Source organism: Amia ocellicauda, chromosome 4, assembly GCF_036373705.1.
Source record: "Amia ocellicauda isolate fAmiCal2 chromosome 4, fAmiCal2.hap1, whole genome shotgun sequence".
Taxonomy (NCBI): Eukaryota; Metazoa; Chordata; class Actinopteri; order Amiiformes; family Amiidae; genus Amia; species Amia ocellicauda.
The window spans coordinates 54,477,835-54,499,833 of record NC_089853.1 but is presented as its reverse complement, the minus strand read 5'-3'; the positions used below and the strand labels follow the sequence as shown (position 1 = coordinate 54,499,833).

At 39.6% G+C, this 21,999-nt stretch overlaps 1 protein-coding gene across 1 annotated transcript in view; it reads right to left on the bottom strand.

Annotated features, from left to right (window-relative positions):
• Positions 1 to 7,997: 7,997 nt before the first annotated feature.
• The window catches only part of necab3 (N-terminal EF-hand calcium binding protein 3), a 53,239-nt gene continuing 39,237 nt past the window's right edge, over positions 7,998 to 21,999 (bottom strand). Inside the window, exons 5-13 of the mRNA XM_066702775.1 lie at positions 21,562 to 21,659; positions 16,637 to 16,773; positions 15,703 to 15,824; positions 14,932 to 15,011; positions 14,210 to 14,263; positions 12,878 to 12,990; positions 12,387 to 12,464; positions 11,737 to 11,828; positions 7,998 to 10,971 (exon numbers count right to left, since the gene is read on the bottom strand). Coding sequence (XP_066558872.1) covers positions 10,943 to 10,971; positions 11,737 to 11,828; positions 12,387 to 12,464; positions 12,878 to 12,990; positions 14,210 to 14,263; positions 14,932 to 15,011; positions 15,703 to 15,824; positions 16,637 to 16,773; positions 21,562 to 21,659 — 803 coding nt within the window. The 3' untranslated portion in view covers positions 7,998 to 10,942. The remainder of the gene's footprint in view (positions 10,972 to 11,736; positions 11,829 to 12,386; positions 12,465 to 12,877; positions 12,991 to 14,209; positions 14,264 to 14,931; positions 15,012 to 15,702; positions 15,825 to 16,636; positions 16,774 to 21,561; positions 21,660 to 21,999) is intronic.

Sequence of the window (21,999 nt, the reverse complement as noted above, 5' to 3'; positions counted from 1 at the left end):
TTTACACAAATCAGTTACTTAATGAGCTACCCTAAGTATACAGTCCTGGCTTTTAATTGGGTGGTTGTCAATAGGTGGCATTTCAATCCAGTAGGTGGCACTCTTGGCACAAAATAGCCTGATGGATTTGGGCGCTCTGGAGCTCACCTTATTGAACTGAGTATAGCTGTCCTAGTGTTGTAAAAAATGGATGGATGGAGCTTTAGGCTGTAGAGTCAAGCACCGAGGCTGGCATTGAGCTTGATAACACTAGTACGAATGTAATTCTCATTCAGTGGGTATAATGAGTGTCAGGGGAGCCGACTAAAATGACTGATGACAGTTTGGATGTGTTTCTGAGGAGGGCTTGGTGGATGTTTTGAGCAAAAGCTCCAACGTTCAGTTCAGGTGACATATGCCTGTTTGACAGTCCTGTATATTACATTACCAAAATGAATGGCTGTCTCCCCTCGCTGGTAGTGGATGTTTTTTGTTGACATGCATTCCTACTGAGTGTGCTGCCAACTGTGATTACAGATTAAAAACGTTGTCTTATAAACATGGTAAATAACAGAGTCTTCAAAAACCACTGATATGAGGAAGTAATGCTCCTGAAACCAGGACGACAAGACGCTCCAAGGGAATGTCTCGATTCCTTTCCTGTTCAGTTATTGAGTAGACTTTTCTGAGAGGCCAAGCTGATTCAGTCTCATTTATCCCCTGACACTTCAGATTAAAACAATTGTACAATTGAATGGGACAGGCAGAAGGTGCGATCTCATTTAAAGAGGACCTCAGAGGGGTTAATTGAAAATCACGTCCCTCTGATGCACAAGAACCTTTACTGTGATGAGATATGTGCTAAACTGCACCACAGACATGTTCTATTACATTGCATAATTGTCCAGTTCAAATCAAAACTGGCAATCAAATATTTCCTTGCTGTCCTGCACTGTTCTTCATTAGTTGCTCCCTTTGTAGAAACATTTGGAAAATGACTATCCTATGTAATGATCGAGTTTTGAAATTGCCACAAGAATGTTTTCAATATTCTTTTTTTTCAATACTCTCATAACTGGTAATATTGTTCTCGGCAAAGCGTCCAAATAGATCTTGTATACATAAACTTGACAAACCGACACAGCACTTGCATATGAAAGTTTCTGTATTGTCTTCTCATTTTAGTTTCCCATCTATTATGGGTAGAAGCAAAGCCTTAATTTGTCACCAAGATAAATGAGCTCAGAGCATTGTTAAAAAAATATACCACGGAGCACAAAAAATAATATAAAATGAAGTACACCATTGCTTTATTAATTGTCTCGTAAAATACAGGAGGTTATTTCATTCAGATGATGTTTAATGCAGAGTGTAAATAGTGTTGTTGATTCTGAATGGATCTTATCTTTTGAATGCAGTTCTTCTTCTCATTGTGCATCAATGTAACAACAACTACCAAACTGACTCTTCTCTTTGTCCTTTTCCTAGTCTTGCTCTTCTGTCATATCAGGTTGAATGTGTTGGTTCTCGCAAGCTGTTCTTCAATTTATAGAAAATCCTTTTAGAAAAACTTTACTCCCCTGGGACTAGCATGATACAGATTTTAATTGTCTGACAGATTGTTTGGGCATTATGCTCCTGTCTGGCTATATGTAGAATACATCGGGTGTTCTGTGTAAAGTTATTGTGTTATTATGTGGATTCAAGAACACTCTGTAAAAGATGTCCCAAAATCCTAACTGGCTCTGAAGCCATTAACAGCTGGGAAGGGTTTTGAAAAAGGTCATGGAATGGATGTTTTAGGTGTGTTTGTTTTTAATAAAGTCCAAATTAGGATTTTACTGAAAGGCTACAGGCTTTAAACATAAAAGTCAGCTGTCCACTGTGTATATTGTAGTTTGTAGGCACAGCTCGACCTGAATGACAGCTGCAATCGTTTTGATTGATGGGCTGAAGAATACAGAGTCAATCCTTCCTCAGTGCAGTTTGAAGTATGGCAAAGGCTGATTGCACCAGCATGGATTAGTCAATAACTCAGATTAAATTAAGGTTTATGCTTTAATCATGTTGCACAAAAACAGGTTTTATATTTAATCCTAGTTTAAAAGTAATCCAAGATTAAATATTTTTTAAACCAATATGAAACTATAATCATATTGCACCACTGTTTTTAATCCAGGATTAAATGTGAAATATGGATTAATTTAACCTTATCTTGGAGGTGTTTTTATATATATATATATATATATATATATATATATATATATATATATATATATATATATATACACTGATCAGCCATAACATTATGACCACCTGCCTAATATTGTGTAGGTCCCCCTTTTGCTGCCAAAACAGCCCTGACCCATCGAGGCATGGACTCCACTAGACCTCTGAAGGTGTGCTGTGGTATCTGGCACCAAGATGTTATCAGCAGATCCTTTAAGTCCTGTAAATTGTGAGGTGGGGCCCCCATGGATCGGACTTGTTTGTCCAGCACATCCCACAGATGCTCGATTGGATTGAGATCTGGGGAATTTGGAGGCCAAGTCAACACCTTGAACTCGTGATTCATCAGACCAGGCCACCTTCTTCCATTGCTCCGTGGTCCAGTTCTGATGCTCACGTGCCCATTGTAGGTGCTTTCGGCAGTGGACAGGGGTCAGCATGGGCACCCTGACTGGTCTGCGGCTACGCAGCCCCATACGCAACAAACTGCGCTGCACTGTGTGTTCTGACACCTTTCCATCAGAACCAGCATTCACTTTCAGCAATTTGAGCTACAGTAGCTCGTCTGTTGGATCGGACCACACAGTCCAGCCTTCACTCCCCACGTGCATCAATGAGCCTTGGCCGCCCATGGCCCTGTCGCCGGTTCACTGCTTTTCCTTCCTTGGACCATTTCTGATAGGTACTGACCACTGCAGACCGGGAACACCTATGAAGATGCCTATGAAGTTTTGGAGATGCTCTGACCCAGTCGTCTAGCCATCACAATTTGGCCCTTGTCAAAGTCGCTCAGATCCTTACGCTTGCCCATTTTTCCTGCTTCTAACACATCAACTTTGAGGACAAAATGTTCACTTGCTGCCTAATATATCCCACCCACTGACAGGTGCCATGATAACGAGATTATCAGTGTTATTCACTTCACCTCTCAGTGGTCATAATGTTATGGCTGATCGGTGTATATACACAATTTGATTTTAGGAAGGTGTTTATATGTTCAGTGTGAGATGAAGTGAAAGCATGGCATTATATATATATATATATAATCATTTTTTATTTAATTCTATTTAACCTGTGTTTTCATTTCTTGTTTTATCTACTCTCACTTCAGAAATAATTGTTCTTAGACAGTTATTAGACAGTCTTATTATATCATTGGAAATTACAGATATGGAGCTTTCAAATGATACCAAGATTGTTAAGATCTGATGTTGCTGTGAGGAGATATTGATTGTGCAAAGTAGTATTCTTTTTAGAAAAACATAACAATGCTCCAACCCAAGTCTTAAATAAATTAAGTTTTAAATACATGATCATAACTCCTTCAATTTGAATCCAATTTTCACCCAGTTTGTCTTAGAAGTAGAATTTTGACTAGTACTTTAATATGCACATTATAAGAAGTACAGGTATGTGACACAGATCAAATTAAACTAGACAATCTGTACTATAATATTCTGCATATTTGACCGTGATTAGACAAGTACACTACTACCAAGTTAAAAAAAAAAAAATAGTTTTTTGAAATTTTGACTGCCATTAAAGTCTATGGAAAATCTTGATATGAAAATGTTATGTTACAATACCACTCAAATTGAAACTTGTGGAAGTTGTTAGGTGACAATAGTATAAGAAATGAAGGAATAATGTGCATTTGAAAAGAACCTAGCCTATGCGGAAAAGTTTAGAGAAAACGTGTACCACAAAATACATGCAAAAGGGCCATTTCTCCATTATAAGGGCCACAAGCATGTGGGATCACTCAAATGAAAGTATACAGAACTACAGAATCAGTTTATGCATTGTTGATCATGATCAGTTACACTATGTTGCAACACTAACACCTTTTTTCCAAGATAAATAATAGCATAATTATGAATTATGAATGAAGGAATTGTTCCATAATACACACTTGCACGTCTAAAACCAGGCTAAAACGGGACTAAGTGTAAAGTGTTAAAATCAAAGAAAGGTATTATATTCAAGTAATGTAGGCCTATTGTATGTAACATTGTGTTGCATTATAACATTTGTGTCATATTTAAATATGTTATGCAAGTTCAATAATTGCTAGGTAATCATACATCTAGGATTGGAATCTTAATCCATGATTTTTTAATCCTGTTTTACATTTTTTGTGGTGGAATGCAGCTGTGAATAAAACCAAGAACTTTAAAATCCATGTTGGTGCAATTGGCCCCAAGAGAAGTCAGTCAGTGCCAGACTTGCCTTCCTAGTGCATCCAGGACTGTAGGTAGGCCAATAAAATATTTATCTCCATGCGTTGCAGTCCCAGCTCCAGGATGTGGTGTTTTTGTGTGGGTAGGTTATGGGTCCTCTGTCCCATTTTAATAGAACCCAGTTGTCCAAGTCGATCATAGTATGTGTGGGTGGTTCACAGCAAAACAAAGAAGAATAAAACACAAACTCTGTTCTTGTCAAATGTTCGTTTCATTACATTTCATTAGACAGTGTAAGGTGTCTCACAGGAATGTATATTTCCAGAAAGGATCTCAAAACGCTTTGATTTTGCAGTGTTGCAAAAGATTGAATGCCAAGTACAGTGAATCACAGTGTGCAGCTCGATTTCATGTTGTCTGTGGACAGCCTATTCATTGGCTCTGGCTCTGTACAGTTCATCATTTCATTTACAGTGCTACTACCTGTAACACAAAAGGGTCTATATTGGGAAAATGTCTCCCAGAATGACACATAACAGCGAGGGCTTTGTCAATAGAAAATGCATTATTGTCACTGTATGCTTCATTCTCGTCACCGGCAATCCTAGACAATGATTTTCTAATAATATATTAGTGTGGCTATTGATCTTCAGCAAGAGGAATCCTAATCGAGTAAGAAATTTACGGGAGCACGTGCCATTTAATACACTGGCTGGCGGATTTTGTTTCTCTGGAGGCAATGTGCCAACTCTGACCGTGGAGCTGTAAATAAGGAAAAGATATCCTGTCAAATGGTGTGTTTAATTATAATCTTAAACTGTTACTGGCTACTTGCCCCACAGAATTTGTTTGAAATATACAGATACAGATATGCACTGTCCCCTTTTTCTTGATCTTGGCTAGGGCAGTGTGTTGTTGCAGCACACAATGGTATTCAAACAAACCACAGGTCCATTCCTTATTCATGCTTTCGTGATCCTAGATACATGGTGAACATTTTCAAATGCAATGGATTCGTATTTGTATTATTATTAAAGTATAGCATCGATTCTAAAGCCAGTTATGAAAATCAAAACCGAACCAGAATAGGCAGGTGCTCACAGACATGCTTTTGGCTCGAATGTCTTCCCACAGAGAGTTCTCTAAGCTTTTTAAAGAAGAGCTTTTGAGTGGTACCACACAGATTGACATATTTTAAACTGAGATACCGTGGTGAGCATCTCTTCATATGGGAGGTCCTTTTTTGTCTGAAATGAGCTCTGAAATCTCGATCACAGATGCATCTGGTGAATCTGTTAAAAAAAAAAAAATTGTCCTTCATTTATTTGAAGGTTTCTGCAATTCCTGAGGTTTAGCTCAGTGCACTTTATGGGATATAATTGGATAGCTAACAGCATGGCTCAGCTAGCTTTGCCAAACATAATTGGATACCTAGCAGTACAAAGACCAAGCTCACCTTTGTAATGTTCTGCAAGCTTCTGTTTACCACCACCATATCCCTGACTTGATTTTCATTTCAGTTTTTTTTTTTTTAAAGAACCGAGAGCAAAAAAGCCAGACTAAATTAGTCCACAGCACACCAATTTGCTATCACAATTCTCATATATGTTTTATGATAATGGAAACAACCTCTTCCATAAGGTTATCATTTATAATTATATTCACAAAGTATTATTTATACATGCATACTTTTCAATCTGTTGAGACACAAAAGTGACTTAACAACTGGCAGTACATTTTTAAAGAAAAGATATGAAACCTTAAGCCAAATAGATTGAAAATGAACTTCATTGCACAATATTGGCATTTTTCAGAGAGAGGGAAAGAAAAAAACTGTAGGAACGAATGGTTGGTCACAATATTCAACCCAATTTATTATCTCGGAAAATACAGAACTGGCCGTGAGAAACAAACTTAACATACGTATGCTAAGGTTCATAATTTGTTTTAATGCAGTACTTTTTCTCCAAATGTCATAGATGCAGTGTTTGTTTAATAATCCCACCCGCCTTACAGAAAACTATGCAGGTTGTCCTATTATGGGACATTTGAGAAAGGAGTGAGTATATTAACCACCAGCTCCATCTCAGCACTTTTCAGCTGACAGTGAGACTATATATTTGCTATATAATAATGCTGCCCTAATTTAACTGTGGGAAGTTTAAGAAGTCCCTGTTGTGTATTTGAAGCTAATTAATAAAGTCTACATTGGAGTATTAATATGTTCCAGTCTCTAGCAAATACTCCTGCTGAGTGGTGAGCAGTTTTCATTCTTGACGTTAATTTTATTCATAACCTCAATTATGTCTGCTGCTGGGCTCTGCTTATGTACAGAAACAGGAGGTGTAAAAAAACATCAGTTGGCCTCAGCAGATCCAGACTAATTCTAAATATACAAAAGATACTATTTTAAAGCCTATAATTTGAATCTTTATTTTTAATGGGATTATAATTCATTTTCACCCAACTAGTGTATCTGCTTTCATTAGATATGGTGTCACACTATTTTGTGGTTCAATTATTTACCTGAAAGGATAAGGTTCTTATTCAGGATAATTAAGGATTTAATTATCAAAGGTTTTTTTCATGTCAGGTGCCCCTCTTATTCCATTTGATGCATGTAATGTATCTTTTCTGGCCGCTATTCATTTGAAACACCCAATTTCCTCTAGATGAATTGGGCATCAATTGCTTTTCCTTCACAGACTTCCTGCTGTGAGCAGCCAGTGGTCTAATCTGTTCCCTCCACCAAAGAGAGTGTGTTGTAGCCTGCCATGGCCTGACCAGATATGCATCCCATTGGGGTGGCATGATTACATAATAGCACAGTCACACAGTACGCCTCAGGTCGTACTTTGGTGCAACTAAATTTATTTACCAGCCTTCTGACATATTTTTATGCAATGAAATGAGGCTTTCAAATTAATCAAATTAAAGGAGGCTTTTGAAGCTGTATCAATTACCCTGCTACCTGGCATAGAGCCCATATCTGAGCAGCACTGAGGATTAACACCATCTTTGAGAGCGATACAGTAAGAGATGGCGTGTCACCATAAAGCGGGAGCAGCTCCAGCCCCACAGTGCAAAAGACCAGCAGATCTGAGCTGCAGTGCGTTTTAGATCATCAGAAGCCAATGAAGCAAATTCTTTCTCTCCGTGCCTGCAAGTCCTTTATTGCACTCTGTATAATGCAGATAAATTGCTCGGGTTACTGTGGATTCCTCATTAACGTTGTAGAGGGAGGTCTGTTTCCAATCTGTGATGTTGGCAAGTGAAGGTGAAATAAATGAGTCCATTTGAAGGTATGTGGAGGAGTTGGTAGATCGTGCTTTCAGCTCTGGAGGTCAGTACCTCTGAAATTCCACGCTGCCTTTCATCCAAATGACTTTGGGATCTGATAATTGGTCACGGTGAGCGTTCCTGATGCCCACACTTCTAATTGTGTGCTTGATGAATGTAGAAGCAAATTTCTGTTTTGTCTCCTACCGCACGAGCATTTCTCAGATGTCTCCAACAAAGGATTAATGATCCTGTTCTAATAGCACATTACTGCCCATCTCTTCCTAGGAATGCCAGAAATGTCAAGTAGAGTCATTAATCACACGCACATCATTACTAAAAGGTTTACATTTATTCTGGTTAAGAATCACAATTTCAAAGTAGGTTTCCATATTGAACGTGATTATTCTCCAATATGACATATTTTCTTGACACAATCCTTTTTTTATTGGAGGCAACAACGTAATGAAATCAAAGCTTATATAAGCAGGCACCTGTTTATTAAAAAATAAAAATCACTGGGGAAACACTGCCATTCGTTGACTGCATTCAATACTGCACTTCACAACCGGACTGCATTGGACACCAGCATTGCTCCATCTCATTGAGGAGATTGTTAATGACAGGAAAATCACTGTTGGATGTGTAAGAAAGGTAGTAAGATCCCACCCAGAAAAATGAGAAACACATTTTCAGTTTGATTCAGATTAATTGTAAATAAGAACAGAATAATAACAAAATAAATAGCTTTGTACTATGACTGGCTTTGTTGTTTTCTATCCCAGGGTTGAAATAATTACTGTAGAAATGGCAGTGTCATGAACCTGTTTTCTATCTCTGTGTTCCTGGGTGTCATTTCTATGTCAAGCTAAAAGTGCCATCTTTTAATCACAAGGCTGTTGCTCTTTATTCGCTATTGCTGTACTTCCAGCGAAGATGCGATGCCTCACGCAATAACAGCTGTCATCTCCTTATCTATTAATATCACTGTTATAGAAAATTGTAAGGATATCTTGTCACATTCATCTCCGGAGAAAGATCTTTTGCAGCCGTCCATTCCGAAGAAGAACGCGGCCGAGGTCATAAAATGCTATGGAAACAGTTTCTGCATGGCAAGGAATACTTGGGCAACTGTTTCTGAAAGTGATATATTTTACTGGCTAGCTACCAAAACCACACATTTTTTAGATTTTTGTCCAAAAAACAAAGCACAGAAAAGCAGCTATGCTGGGCTGTAGTGCGATTGAATGGAGTGGGCCAACCGTTATAGCTCCTCTGTTGCTCAATATTTTATTTTATTATTTTATTTTCAATTTTGATTACTCTTTTTTTTTTTTTCATGATTTTGTTTTCTTGAAATTCATACTGCCCCTTGTACCAGGACTTTAGGATAAAAATACCCTTCCTATAATATTGTTAAAAGCAATAAGCAGCCACAAAACCAATCTGCCCAAGGCATCCAGTCTGGAGTCTAAGGAGGGTATGCTGGAATTGTACCTGTTGGTTCTCAGCTGCCCTTAATACGTGAGGAAAATGATCTCCTAGATGGGTTCCACATACTCTACCAGATGGATATCAATTTCACTCCAATTTATATTCAAAGTGGAGCTGGCAGTGCTGAGAGCCCGGGGAAATACACTGCTGTGAGTCACTCCACGTACCCTTCGAGAAGCTTTTTAATCAATTACTTTAAGTGATCAATAGTAAGATGCACTTATGTTTTGTAACACTTTACCCCAATATCATCAGTCCTACCGTGGGCCCATGTAGCCTAGATTAGGAGGCCTTGGAAGCTGTCCAAAGCCTTCCTGAGAAAAGTCTTGCCAATACATTGTTCATGACTGGCACATCTAAATCAACTATTATTATTTACATTTTGTATATTTTAATCTGGTTTCCTGTTAAGGTCAATTGATAGGGGGGACGGGAAACCTTCCTGAACAGAAAATGAAGGTTAAGGTGTATGATTTTATTCTCCACAGCTGCAGTCCCACACTACTGTACGTAAAATATCCTATTTTATACAGGCCTGAGGCAGGGGTACTGTAACTCAGACAGGGCTTGTTTTAAATTAATCTAACAGCAGTAACATTTACTATTCATTAATTTCTAAATCTATAATCTGGAACCAGAATTCTGTAGACTGCATGCTATATATACATATATATTACACTGTAGTATAGTGTGCAATGCTTGACATTTTAACATAATTTGAAACTGTACATTTTCTCTCTTGCAACTGAAAATGTGATGCGCTATGTGAAAATGAAGCTGCAACTATTATGATTCCACAAAGGATAAAGAAATGTTTATTTGTTTGCTGGAGATTCGCAGAGAAAGCCTGCACAGTTACAGGACATATGTGGGACACTTAAAACACTTCAGAAAATTGGTAGCTGGGAAACCACACGAAATGGCGATTTAAGCCTATTCTAAGAAAGTCAACATTTCTTTGAGCTCAGATAACATAATGTGTTAAAATGTAATGTGTTAAAACCATGGAGGGTATTACTTATACCACAGAACTGTGTAATACATTTGACTGCAGTTATAATAAAGTTAACATCTATTTGGGATCTTATCAACCCTTTACAATAGCATGTATGTTATGAAATATAAGTTATTCAAGTTGTATAAATCCTTATTTTTGAACAATACACACAATTGGATGGACTGGAATTGGCATCCTAGGCAGTTGAGGATCTTCAAATGTTCAGTGTCCTAACATTGTTGTTATTGTTTTTACTTATACAACTTTAAAATAATATTTTACCGTGTGTGTATATATGTGTGTTTATATGTACGATAGGTACTTCAAATCCAATGTGTGAAATCAAATTCAATTTATATTACTTTCTTCAGCCACACTGACATGGATAGTATCAGACTACACTGGACCATTCGAAGGACCGGCAAGTTTGTGGGGCTTGTCAGGACCATCGAGGCAGAGTTTTAAACACGGTCTCTCCTTTCTCTGGATTCACTTAGAAACCAGAAACGTATCGAACTTAACTGCAACTGCAAATTCAAAATAATACCAATAAACACAAATGTCTGTATTTGAAATGTATCTTCATGTTTGTGTGAGTGTATGGACTATTAGCATTTCTGTTGTCGTGTTCATACACAACACCGGCGCACTGACTTTAAAGTAGTGTGGGATGCTGTCACGCATGTATTAAATTATGTCTTCTTATAGCCTTGAAGAAAGCATCGCAGGCTAGAGATTTCTTTCCCCCTGATGTGTGTGGGTGTAGAGACGGAGCCTGGCGCTGTCAATTGTTGTTCATAATCCACCAAGATGCTAAGGGGGGAAAAAAAAGTTATGTTTTATTAAAGTTGCGACAGTTTGCTCATTACTCCATCATTTGTGTCTGTGCAAACGGCGTTCCTCTTGCCTAATGCAGGATGTGTCTTTTTCTTTTTTCTTTCAGTGTGAACATTCCTCATTTATTCAAATTCCAAGCACAATAAATAAGCCTTTTACAGCTTGATTATCCTGTCAGCACTCAATATTATGTGGGAAGCCCTAGGGGAAGACAAATCTAACACAAAATCATACAGGAACATTGCAGATTGAATCTTTTTTGTTTTGTTTTGTTTGCTTGTTTATGTTTGTGCTTTATTAATTTGCTGATTATCCTTCTAAAAATATAAATCCAGATCCAGACGATGCATTGTTTGTGGAAGGCCTATATTTCTACGCACTCGATTCTGGCACATTAAGAGCCGGACAATTAATTGTCCTTACACATTAATGACAGCATAACAAATAATAGTAGTTAGTAGTCAGAAAGAGGGTTACAGTTCATCAGACAATTACAGATGCCCACTGGATCCCATCTGCGTTTTACCATGACTGTCAGAAACGGACCACCGTGGATGAAATTGGATTGAAAAGATTGCCACTTAGCTCTGCCACAGTCTACGCTCCCCAAATAAATCATCAACTGCAGTGCTATTTCACAGCACAATTCTCATAGTTTCGCACTCCGCGAGACCCCATTTCAACACTGGAGCAAATTGTGCTTCATAGACAAGATCGACCCAAGTCTAGATGGACACGCACCTGGGAGCAGCATTGTGTTGACCAGCTCTGGACTCTCCAGTGTGTCAATGATACCTCTCTGGAAAGTCTTGCTGGGGTTTGACTGGGAATAGCTGGAGAGAGAAGCACAGATGATTGTGTGCATTAATAACAAGGCATTCTTTGCTGCTGTTTCGCTTCAGGTTTACAAATAATACATGGTATTTAAAGGTCACTTGCTTTGCATTTAAAGGTTATTGGTAGATTGTGTTAGTGTTACAATTCTGTCAGCCGGAAAACTTCCAGTGGGAAAAAAACAACTATTGAACAATGCTAATATGAGAGTCCTTTTCAAGATAAAATAATTATTTCAATTGTACAGACACCCACATGTCTGTACTATATACAAATTAATGTATATATATGTTTTCAAAGGGTTTTATACAACATATCTTTCTCCTGGATCCACTTCATTTATGCTATGAAATTATTTTGTTACATTTGCTTAAAAAAAAAAAAAAAAGTCTTTTGATGAATGTGGAATTGAAGCAGGATAAGTGATTTGAATGGCAGGAGAGCCATCTGTTCATAACAGCAAGCTTGACTAAGTTGTTGTTGTTATTTTTCAGTAATGGACACCGAGCTCTCAAACCCCTGCTCAGATGCTGTGCATTCCAATTACACATCCGTACCTCATCCAGGAGATTCGGTCTTGCCAGAACTCAAACATTATGAAGCACAGTTTTTCTGGCAGCTTCTGCACCGAAATGCTGTGTTAGAGAAAGAAAACTGCAGTTACAAATCATCTGGGAGGCATGATAAGAATTCCCATCAAATGTCAGAGAAGGTCGCTAGATTCTATCCGGATTGTAATTTCTTGCTGTCGTTTTGTCAGCTTTAACATTTTTTCTTCCTTCCTCTGAGTTAAATTAAAACTTTTACCCATCCACTAACTGTAAATAACAAATGCACTACTTATTTGTCCGCCAGAGTTTACTTACTGTTTCTACGCAATGGGAAAAAATGCTTCTAATGCCATGCTAACAAGAGTCATGTCCTTTCTGTAGTCTTGTAAGTAAAAGTTAAATGATACAACCTTGAGCTGAGTGTAAGTGCGTGAATGGTAATTGGTAGTCTGCTGCTGCGGTGTTGCCTTGTGGTGGGCGGGGATCAGGAGACTCACTGCAGATTGGCGCTCTGGCCGGCCGTGGCATCGGTGTATCGCCTCAGGGAGCGTCTGAACTCCTCCATGTCCTTCTCCATCACTGACATCTGCCTCTGCACCAGGAGGATGCTCTGGCGGGGAGTAGAGGACAGCCAGTCATTCGATTGCAAGTTCAAGTTCATCAATGAACATATGAGGACGTATGGAGGCGTGTTCTTTTATTGTATGGCAGGAAGAGGATCAATCTGAGGCCAAGATTAGATTAAACTTTGACAAAAAATTTATTCAATTTCTGCCAATTGCAAACAGTGAATAACAGACCAGGTTTTTGGTGTCTTTTCGGTTGCCAGATGTTTTTGTTTGGTTTAAAGCACTGTTATTGGTATTTACTCTAGGTGGGCAGCTGCGTAGGTCATAATTGGTGAAGAGAGTTTCTTTGTTGTGCAGTAGTGGGTAATGCTGGTCCTGGGTTGGCCACTGTGGTTTTGTTGTGGCTACGGTGGCTGGCAGCTACATTCCTTTGTTGTATAAAATGCTTAGCGTCTCATTCATTTTGATTATCTTCCCTCTCATATTCTGCATCCTCTGTCCCCTGCCTACATCAAGTCTTGGTTTTTGTTTAGTTTTTTTCTGCGCAAGAAAAGCATCTTACACGCTAGCTAATTTACTGCCATCCAGATGGTAGTTTGTGCAGGAGCAGATTTATTCAGATAAAGAAGAAGAAAAAAAGATACCCACCTAATGATTTTTATATACAGACAGAGGAAATGAGGTGAAGTTAACGCAATAACACAAGGGTAGCATAGGCCTGAATTATTCCCTTTTCAAAATATGATACCCACACAAAAATAAAATTTGAATATTTATATATGTATTCAAATGCTTTTGTGAGGGAATTGGATGCAGCTACTTTTTTAAAAGAAAAGAAAAAGAAAAAATACAACTTGTCTGATCAACTGCCAAGTAATCTGAAAGCCAACAGGACTGGAATGTTGATGCCAGAAATCTCTTTCTCCATCTGTGAGCTGCCATTCTACCCTAGTGATTTCATTCAGTTCTCCAATCATATTCCCCAGTGCAACTGCCCACGCCCAGTTCTAAAAGCAAGTCATATTTCATTTGTAAAATAAGTGCCGTCCAACAATTTAAATATTTTTTCTTCAAACCCCCTAGGCAGTGGCTGGGCCTTGCAGAAACCCCATACATTGGACTACCAGATTGATTGTCTCTGTAGTCTGTTGGTTGGACTTAAACTTAGACTTAAGAGTTTGGAGAACACAATAAAGAGTTGATGGGTATACACTGCAAAGTAAAGAAGAAGCCATGAGTGTTACAATCCTGCCAACTCACAGATTTGTCAGGGGTGGCAAAGGTATCGTCTTTGACTGGCTCCAGCTTTGGACTCTGAAAAAGAAGGACAACCTGGTTAGCAGTGATTTAATCTCACTCCAGCAGACGGCACGTGCACAAGGAACGAGCCGGACTGACAATCCTGTGACTTACTGTGAGTCTCAATTGAGAACAATGATTATATTAATTTAAGTCTAGCCTACAGTACATTGCATTGAAATAGCATTTCAAAAGCACACAAATTAAGCATCTCCTGTGCTCCCCCGCCATAATATGAGTTCATTTTTCTCTGCAAAAGCCACCAAATAATTTGATTTGGGAATTAGATTTTTGGTACCTAAGAAACAGGAAATTGAAGGAGGGGGGGAAAATCAGATAACGAGGCTGAGGGAGAAGTGTGTGTGTGGTTTTGGTTTTCTTGTCTTCAAGACTTAACATTCAATAGACTGTTCTCCTCAGCAGTCTGCAGAGATAGATGGGGATGAAGCAACAAGAAACCCAGATAATGGCTTACTCAGTACAAAATGTTAGAAATGTTAGGTATTGTATTTTACGAGTGGCTGATCAGGAGTAATTAGGAGATTCAAAAAGTGTCCCTATTAGACCACAGTCTGTAACGTGGTGTGAAAAGTTCTAACTGGACTCTCTGATTCATCACGATATCAATTATCCGCCATTCCTCTCGTGTTGCCAACTCGAAGCAGATGGTGCCATCCTCCTACCTTACACTCCAGCTTGTCAATGAGCTGTTGGAGTCTGTTGATCTGAGAGGCCCAGTGGTTGTCTGGCTCCACACTTACTCCTAATGGAGGAAGAATGAATGAGAGAGACAATTGGCAGGAAGTGGCTTCTGTTAAGTCAATATATGGTTTGAAAAAGCAACATTTTTGACATTCTTTCTAATGACAGTGTGTGTACTTATGAATGCTTCACTGTTAGAAGTCCCTATTAGAAGTTTAAATACATTTTACACCATTTGTCATGTTTTAATATGCTATCACTTCAATCCTTTATATTAAATCATTAAGATGACATGCAATCAGATAGATTAATAAAACGCATATTGCAAATGGTTATTCATTAAAAAGCTGGGAAGGGGGGAGAGTCTTTCATTGGCGGAAAGTCTCTGAATGTTTGGAAAATCCCCTGATCTGTCTGCATGGCCTTCAGCAATATTGCTCCCTGCATCTGTAGCTCTGAGCCGAAACTAATCCCCAGGGAAGTATCATCCTGGTCAATGCCTCAATCTGTCCAACTTCAATCTAGATCTCCCGAAGGCAAAAATGGCTCAGACCTCCCTCTTCAATGTCTAGATATGATTGGGCCCCAGCTTTTCCATCTGCACCAGTACAGCAGCTCTCTGCTCCCAGGGTTGCACGTCAAAGAAATTAAATTTTTCACTACTTTTCTTTTCATTAACAACTGAATGTAGGTTATTGACAGAAAAGGGTCCCAGTGACCTATAATGAAATGAGGCATACGTGTAATGTTACCTGAGGTGAGCATGCCAGAGTAGGGGTCAGTAGGGGACAAGCACAAGTTCTTTTGAATCCGGCGTCCACATCTCCGGCTCGGCCTCTGTACCGAAAGGCTTTCTGCTTTCTTTCCGTCTTTCCTGGTGACAGAACAACAAATGATAAAGGCACACAGCGAGAGGAGATGTAGCTCCATACCACAACATCAGGAGGCCTTCAAATCCTCCCTTAAATCACAGTTATTATGATTGTGGTTGTTCTTCAAAGCAGCAGTGTTATGTTTGTTCAGTTTGCTCAGACCAGAAGGCGGTGTTCAGTTTATATAACCATTATTAATTATCAATTTCTTTGCGCTGCATAAGCACCTCCCGAAACCTAGACTGTCTGAGGTGTCTTGACATCATGACGCAATGTTAGCTAGCATGGGACCATTAACAAGCCAATTTGACAGACGTGTTTTGTTGAGGTCAGGACCCCTTGCAGAGCCGTGAGAGGCGGCTCTCATTGTGCCTGCTGATAGACAGTCTGATTATTAGTCTCGGAGAGTCAGACTCTCGGTCTCTGTCCTTCCACTTAAAAACAGCATTTAATCGAGGATGCATTGCAGAAAAACTCGGCGCGAAGCCGGGCCATGAATCTCTGAATCGATCTGTGAGTCAGACAGCCATGGTGAAGCTCAGAATTATCCCATTATGAGCGGAAAAAAACACAGACACACACACTGGTAGCAACAGGAGGCCATTCAACCCAGAGAGGCTTAACCTTCATTGCAATAGTTTCTTTATATGGGCCACTGTCTAAATGTTGTTGTGATCAATAAGACCTATGATTTCCCTGCATATTTTTCCCCTTGTAGGAGAAATTCAATAAGCGCAACACTAATTAAAAAGCACTCTCACAAAAAAATATGTTTTTCAGTTTTGTGAAATGTGGTTATTTGTCTGCTTCTTACCTTCCCTGACAGCTCTGATCCTCCACTGCCTCCATAGCGCACTCCAGCGACATCTGCAGAGAGTGCAGCTGACTGGAGGTCTCGCGCAAGAGAAACCGGGTCACGAACTGCCCCAGCGTCGAGGAGCTCTGGTACTCCTGAACGAGAGAAGTGGAGGCAAAAAGCTTTGGGAACAGAACGCACTGTACTTGCAATGTAATGAGTACAGCAACCTCTCTCCTGTGTCATTCTGCTTTACTGGGATCATCTTGTGCTGGCCGCACGTTGTTTTTGCTGAGCTGCATCTTTTGGTGGGTCATCCCCCAAACGGTTCCCTAGGGCGACTAGTCACAGAGTTTGTCTCCTCTTGTATCACAGCACATAAAAAAAAATATTCCTATGTCTCTCGATGAACTCTGATTTTAAGTTTGTCGGCCAGGTTCCATTTGACCTGTCAATACTGGGGAGTCAAATAATGGTGCTTTCTGGGCAGTCCACACTATTTGGTACGCCAATTAAAAGTATTTCTTTCCCTTACAGTGTGGGTTAGCCGAGTCCATTTCAAATGAACTCCTCGTAGGAGCACGGTTAGTGTTCAGAGACATTTGTGAGTAACGATATGCTTCTCAATAATAGCAGTGGGCTTGAATCAGTGTTGCTTTCTGTCTGCAATCACCTCGGAGCTAAACCTCTTTCCACCTCTGGCTGTGCGGCTAGAATGCGTAATATAAGGCAAGCTGCTCAACCAGAGGAAAGGAAAAGCTGAAAATCAGGCCCAGTCTGTGCTCCTGCTGTTCCAGTAATGATTGTTCAGACAGCACCCCCTCCCAATTCCCACCTCACCAACGAGTCCCCATCCTTGACTCATATTGATGACTTTGACTTTGAGTCCTATGTCGAAACTTCAGAGGTTAATTTCCTTTATTGTTAAAATCTCATTCTGAGGCCTGACATTTCCCATTATTTGGTATAACTGTATGTCATAGATATCTATCCGTATCTATGATGGACATGGGCAGGTATTCAATGTGGGACAGGGGTAGGCAGGCGGGGGTGTGGATATGGATTTGTGAAAACAGAGTGGTTGGTACATTACTGGCCTTCAAGTAGCCTTCCACTGATGATGCGCAGATCTAAAACCTATAAGCACTTTCTGTATTTGTATTTCCCACACTAGGTTAAAGATTTCTATTTTGCCAGTTCAGGGCATTCCTCCATTCCATGAAAGCACATCAGAGAGAACAAAAATGACCCCTTGGGACCATCACTCACTTCAGTGTAATACATGCATTTTTCAAACCGTATTGCTCCAAACCCGACTTTGTTTATTCATTCTAAAACAGCCTCCGTTTGGCGTAGTTTCTCCCTCATTACTTATTCATCGCAATGGGAGATAAAAGCCAGATCAAAGTGTGCCTGTATTCTTGTTCCTTGACCAGACAGTGCAATCTGTCTTGGAGGGGGGAAAGGTGTTGAATTAAGATGCATTCATCTTCATAGCGCTACGTCTGAAACCGCAGGATATCTCATCTTAACAGAGATGGAAAACCTACGGGCCCTGTATTTATTCTTCGTTATCACAGAGTTGCTGAAAAGATGTAGAAATGCAGAAGCCACTTGAGTACTGTTTGCCACCAGAGCCATTAAATAATGTCAGTGGTTCTGTGAGCCAATTTAATATTTTCCTTTATAACTGAGCTCTGCTAGAGAAATGACTCCTCTTACAAAACAGACGTATAAGCCTGGGATTTTCTAACCTCCTTCAGACCACTCCGCTTCCCTTCCTTGTTTGAAAATACTCTGGGCCTTACTATAATCTTGTGTGCTCCTTGTGAAATTTCCAGTTCAAATATTCAAGCTTTGTACCAAACTGCACGTAAAAAAACAAGGAAATGCAGATGACCGTGCTTTTTCCTCTATAAAGACCTATCACTGAAAAGATCTACATATTTAACCACAAAGACCACCCACATTCTCCTTCTCATGGTTTCTTGAACAATGCCTTTAATTGAGATCACACCAAACTGAACTATCATATTTGGAAACTGTAAGTCTTTACTCGCTACATTTATCACGTAGGTTAATATTCCAACGGCATTCCCAAAAATCTGTTGTCAGAATAGGTATTAACATTGGATACACAGCGAATTAGGAATTGGATCATAAATGTTCTTAATACTAGAACCCATCGCTTTACTTTTTCCATTTTAATCACTTCATCAGTATAAAATATGAAGAAAAGCAGACCGCATTGGTTAGCCGATCCATTAAATCCATCCAATTCAGTATCTCACACCCAGTTGCATTTCCAGGGGAAGTCTGACTGTTCTCGCCTTTTTGGTCCAAGTTGTTTGGCAAAGGTATAGGGAGAACATGTGTACATTTGACCATCGTAATTAATAGGAAAGTGAGCCATAAAATGAGGGGAAACCTCATGGGTTTAATTTGTAATACCTGATGGCCTGCAGAGCATAAAAAAGAAAGAGTGAAACGATCTGCCCTAGTTTGTATCTTTTCTGCCACAGGCACCGTGCCCGGCTCAGGGGCTGCTCTGGGCTCTGTCCGTCCAGGTTTGTGTCATCCTCAGACAGCACACTCAGCAGCATTACTATTCAGATAGAGGCTGCCAGTGTCACAACTAAATGTACTCCAGTCACACCAAGAGCATTTTGTTAGGACTGCTTCTGATGTAACTCTTGTGAGAACGTCAGGGAAATTAAGTTGCACAAGAAGAGTACTAGGCCAGAGAATCTTTTGTCTCTATTTTTTTTCTCTCCTCTCAACCTAGCTGCACACAGTCGCGTACATCCTTGCATTACCTCTAAAAATCCTTACATATTAAATCGGCTTAAGGTAGGCTTCTAAGAAGAAGGGGATGCTAAGAAGAAACTGTGCTGACAGTTGAATGAATGTCTGTGTGGTTTTGTGGCCCAGCTTTCTACATGTGGGTTTCAAGTTCAAGTTGCAGTTAAGAGTCTCTAGTTTTTATCAACACTGCCTCCAATGTGTGCAAGAGTCTCTAGGGAGGCAGTGGGGGGTTAATGTGAAAATCTCCAAGATGTGTCTTCGTGTAGTCAGGATCCATAAAGAAAAATATCTTTAAGGGTACAATCATATGCACTCTGTGACTAAAAGGTCTTAGGGAAGAAGCATCTTTGCAATAATACGGGTTTCTTCCTTAATAGCCACTTCATAATTGAATTGAACATCTGCTCTGAACGTTAAGTACAAATTACTGCACATGAGGATTGAGAATGTTTCCAAGTGTGGGGCGGTTTAAATATATTATTCATGGACCTACCGTTCAAATTAGAGGTTTGGGTGGCAGATAGAGACTGATTCCTGACAATGTAGACGTTAATCATTCATTCATTAGTAAGTACATTGATAATGGTCTCCAAACTATCTTACAGATAATATGTGGATTAGGCAAAGAGTCCAGTGTAGATGATACTGAGAAATGACATTTAAAAGCTTTCGGATTCCACCGAGTTTTGTCAGTGAATGGATAATAAATGACTGTGACACGAAAGTACATCAAGTGAAGATTTATGGCTGTAACGGTTTTTAGTACAAAGACTTTTGTACATTATGTCTCTTGATCAATGTCTATGAGTCATGTTTTAGACTCATCTAAGGGTGTTATTTAATCATTTGAAGAAATCATTCTTATATTTGGTTATTTGTAAATCTTCCACTATTAGTTTCTCTGTAAGCAATGGTTTATTTACAGGAGAGCCTTGTGCCTAACTGTAGCTTTTATTAATCAGGCACCACTAATGTAACATCATTTTAGATTGTACGCTTATCGTTTGAAGTTGTGGATAGCACTGGGTTCATCAGCAGAAGTAAAAAAGAAAAAGAAGAATCGCAAGTCCTGAAACTTGGAGGTGATAATTAGAGTTGGTGCGACTGGGAAGGAGCAGGATGGACTTGTATTTTGTGATGCTGTATATCGTGCCAAGATTACAGCTGGTAACTATCCCTGCGCCATCTCTGAGGAATTCAAATCGGGCTGCATAAATTCTGGAGGTGATAGAACAGGCTTCTAATTAAGGTTTGGTGCATAATTAAGCAGCAGAAACAGCTTGCGAATATGGATCACTGGTTCCCAGGCTGTCTCACAGAGGCCCGCCTCAATGCTCTTAGTTGCTAATGTTTTCAAATCAGCAATTCAGACACTAAACACCAGAAGAGCCTTCCTACTATATATCCACCTACTAGTGTATCTCATGTGTATTCATAATATTCAATCCAGCCAGGAAACCCTAAGATCTTTACATCCCCCGTGTCCATACAGGCTTTATTTATTTTGCACTGCAGGTGGCGTACTGTGTGTGACGTTGGCAAAGCGGCCATCAAAATATTCATCTCGGGGAAAACCCTTTTGACACTAAGGTCGGAAGCAGTCTGTCGATCGGGATTTCATGACGCTTGTTAGAGTGGTCTCCAACACAAAGATGAGAGATGAGAAGAGAGCCAAAAACCACCCCGTCTGTTCCAATTATTATTAAAGTAACCTAAACGCGTGACCTTCCTCGTACAGAAACTCACGGACCCGCAAACACCTACCAAGCCAGCATTCATTTAAATAAACAAGCAAGGTGTTGGTTTTACGCAGCGTTGCGTCACGCTTCATAGCTCAGCGGTTTGCCTGAAGGGGATTATTCTGATAAAGACTGATAGACAGACACCTTTTCACCCTGACAAAGAAGAGGCTGCAGCAATGTCACACTTTGCATGATACAAAGGACATACTTATACAGCACATTATACAGTATGTAAAAAGGTACTTTTTTGAGGCACAGTGCTGACTCATAACCCTAGCCTCACAGGAATGAGGCAGGTCAGAGCAGGAGCAAGCGTCCTCTGATCTTTGTCAATCAGTTTTTCCTGCTGGCCATTAACCTGAGCCTTTAAACCTCTCTCTTAATATCTCCACTTACCTCTTTTGTTTTGTCCATAGCCTTCAGTATGGCTATATTCAGCTTCTCCAGGGCAGAGAGCACATTGACGTACTCTCCAAGGTGCTGAGAGAAGTAGTCTAGAAAAAAAAAAAATACAGTCAAAAAACACAGCAAAGGCATCACAATTGTGTGGCATTACAAAATCACAGCCTTCAGAGCTTGGATAGATACAACTTTGAGCCTAAGGCATTTTCAGGGACTTCAAGTTTTTCTATATCCATGCACATGAAGAAAGATGATGCATGAAATTTGGTGAAAGGCTAAAAAACTGATTTATGAGCAGTCCCTTTTCCATTCCGTCGCCTTATTATTATTTAGGTTGTGTTTTTATTATAGTGCAGTTTTTCTAGGTCCCATGATGGTCCGCCTAATAAAGAGAAGAAGTTTTATACAGTAAATCATGCAGAGATTACAGTC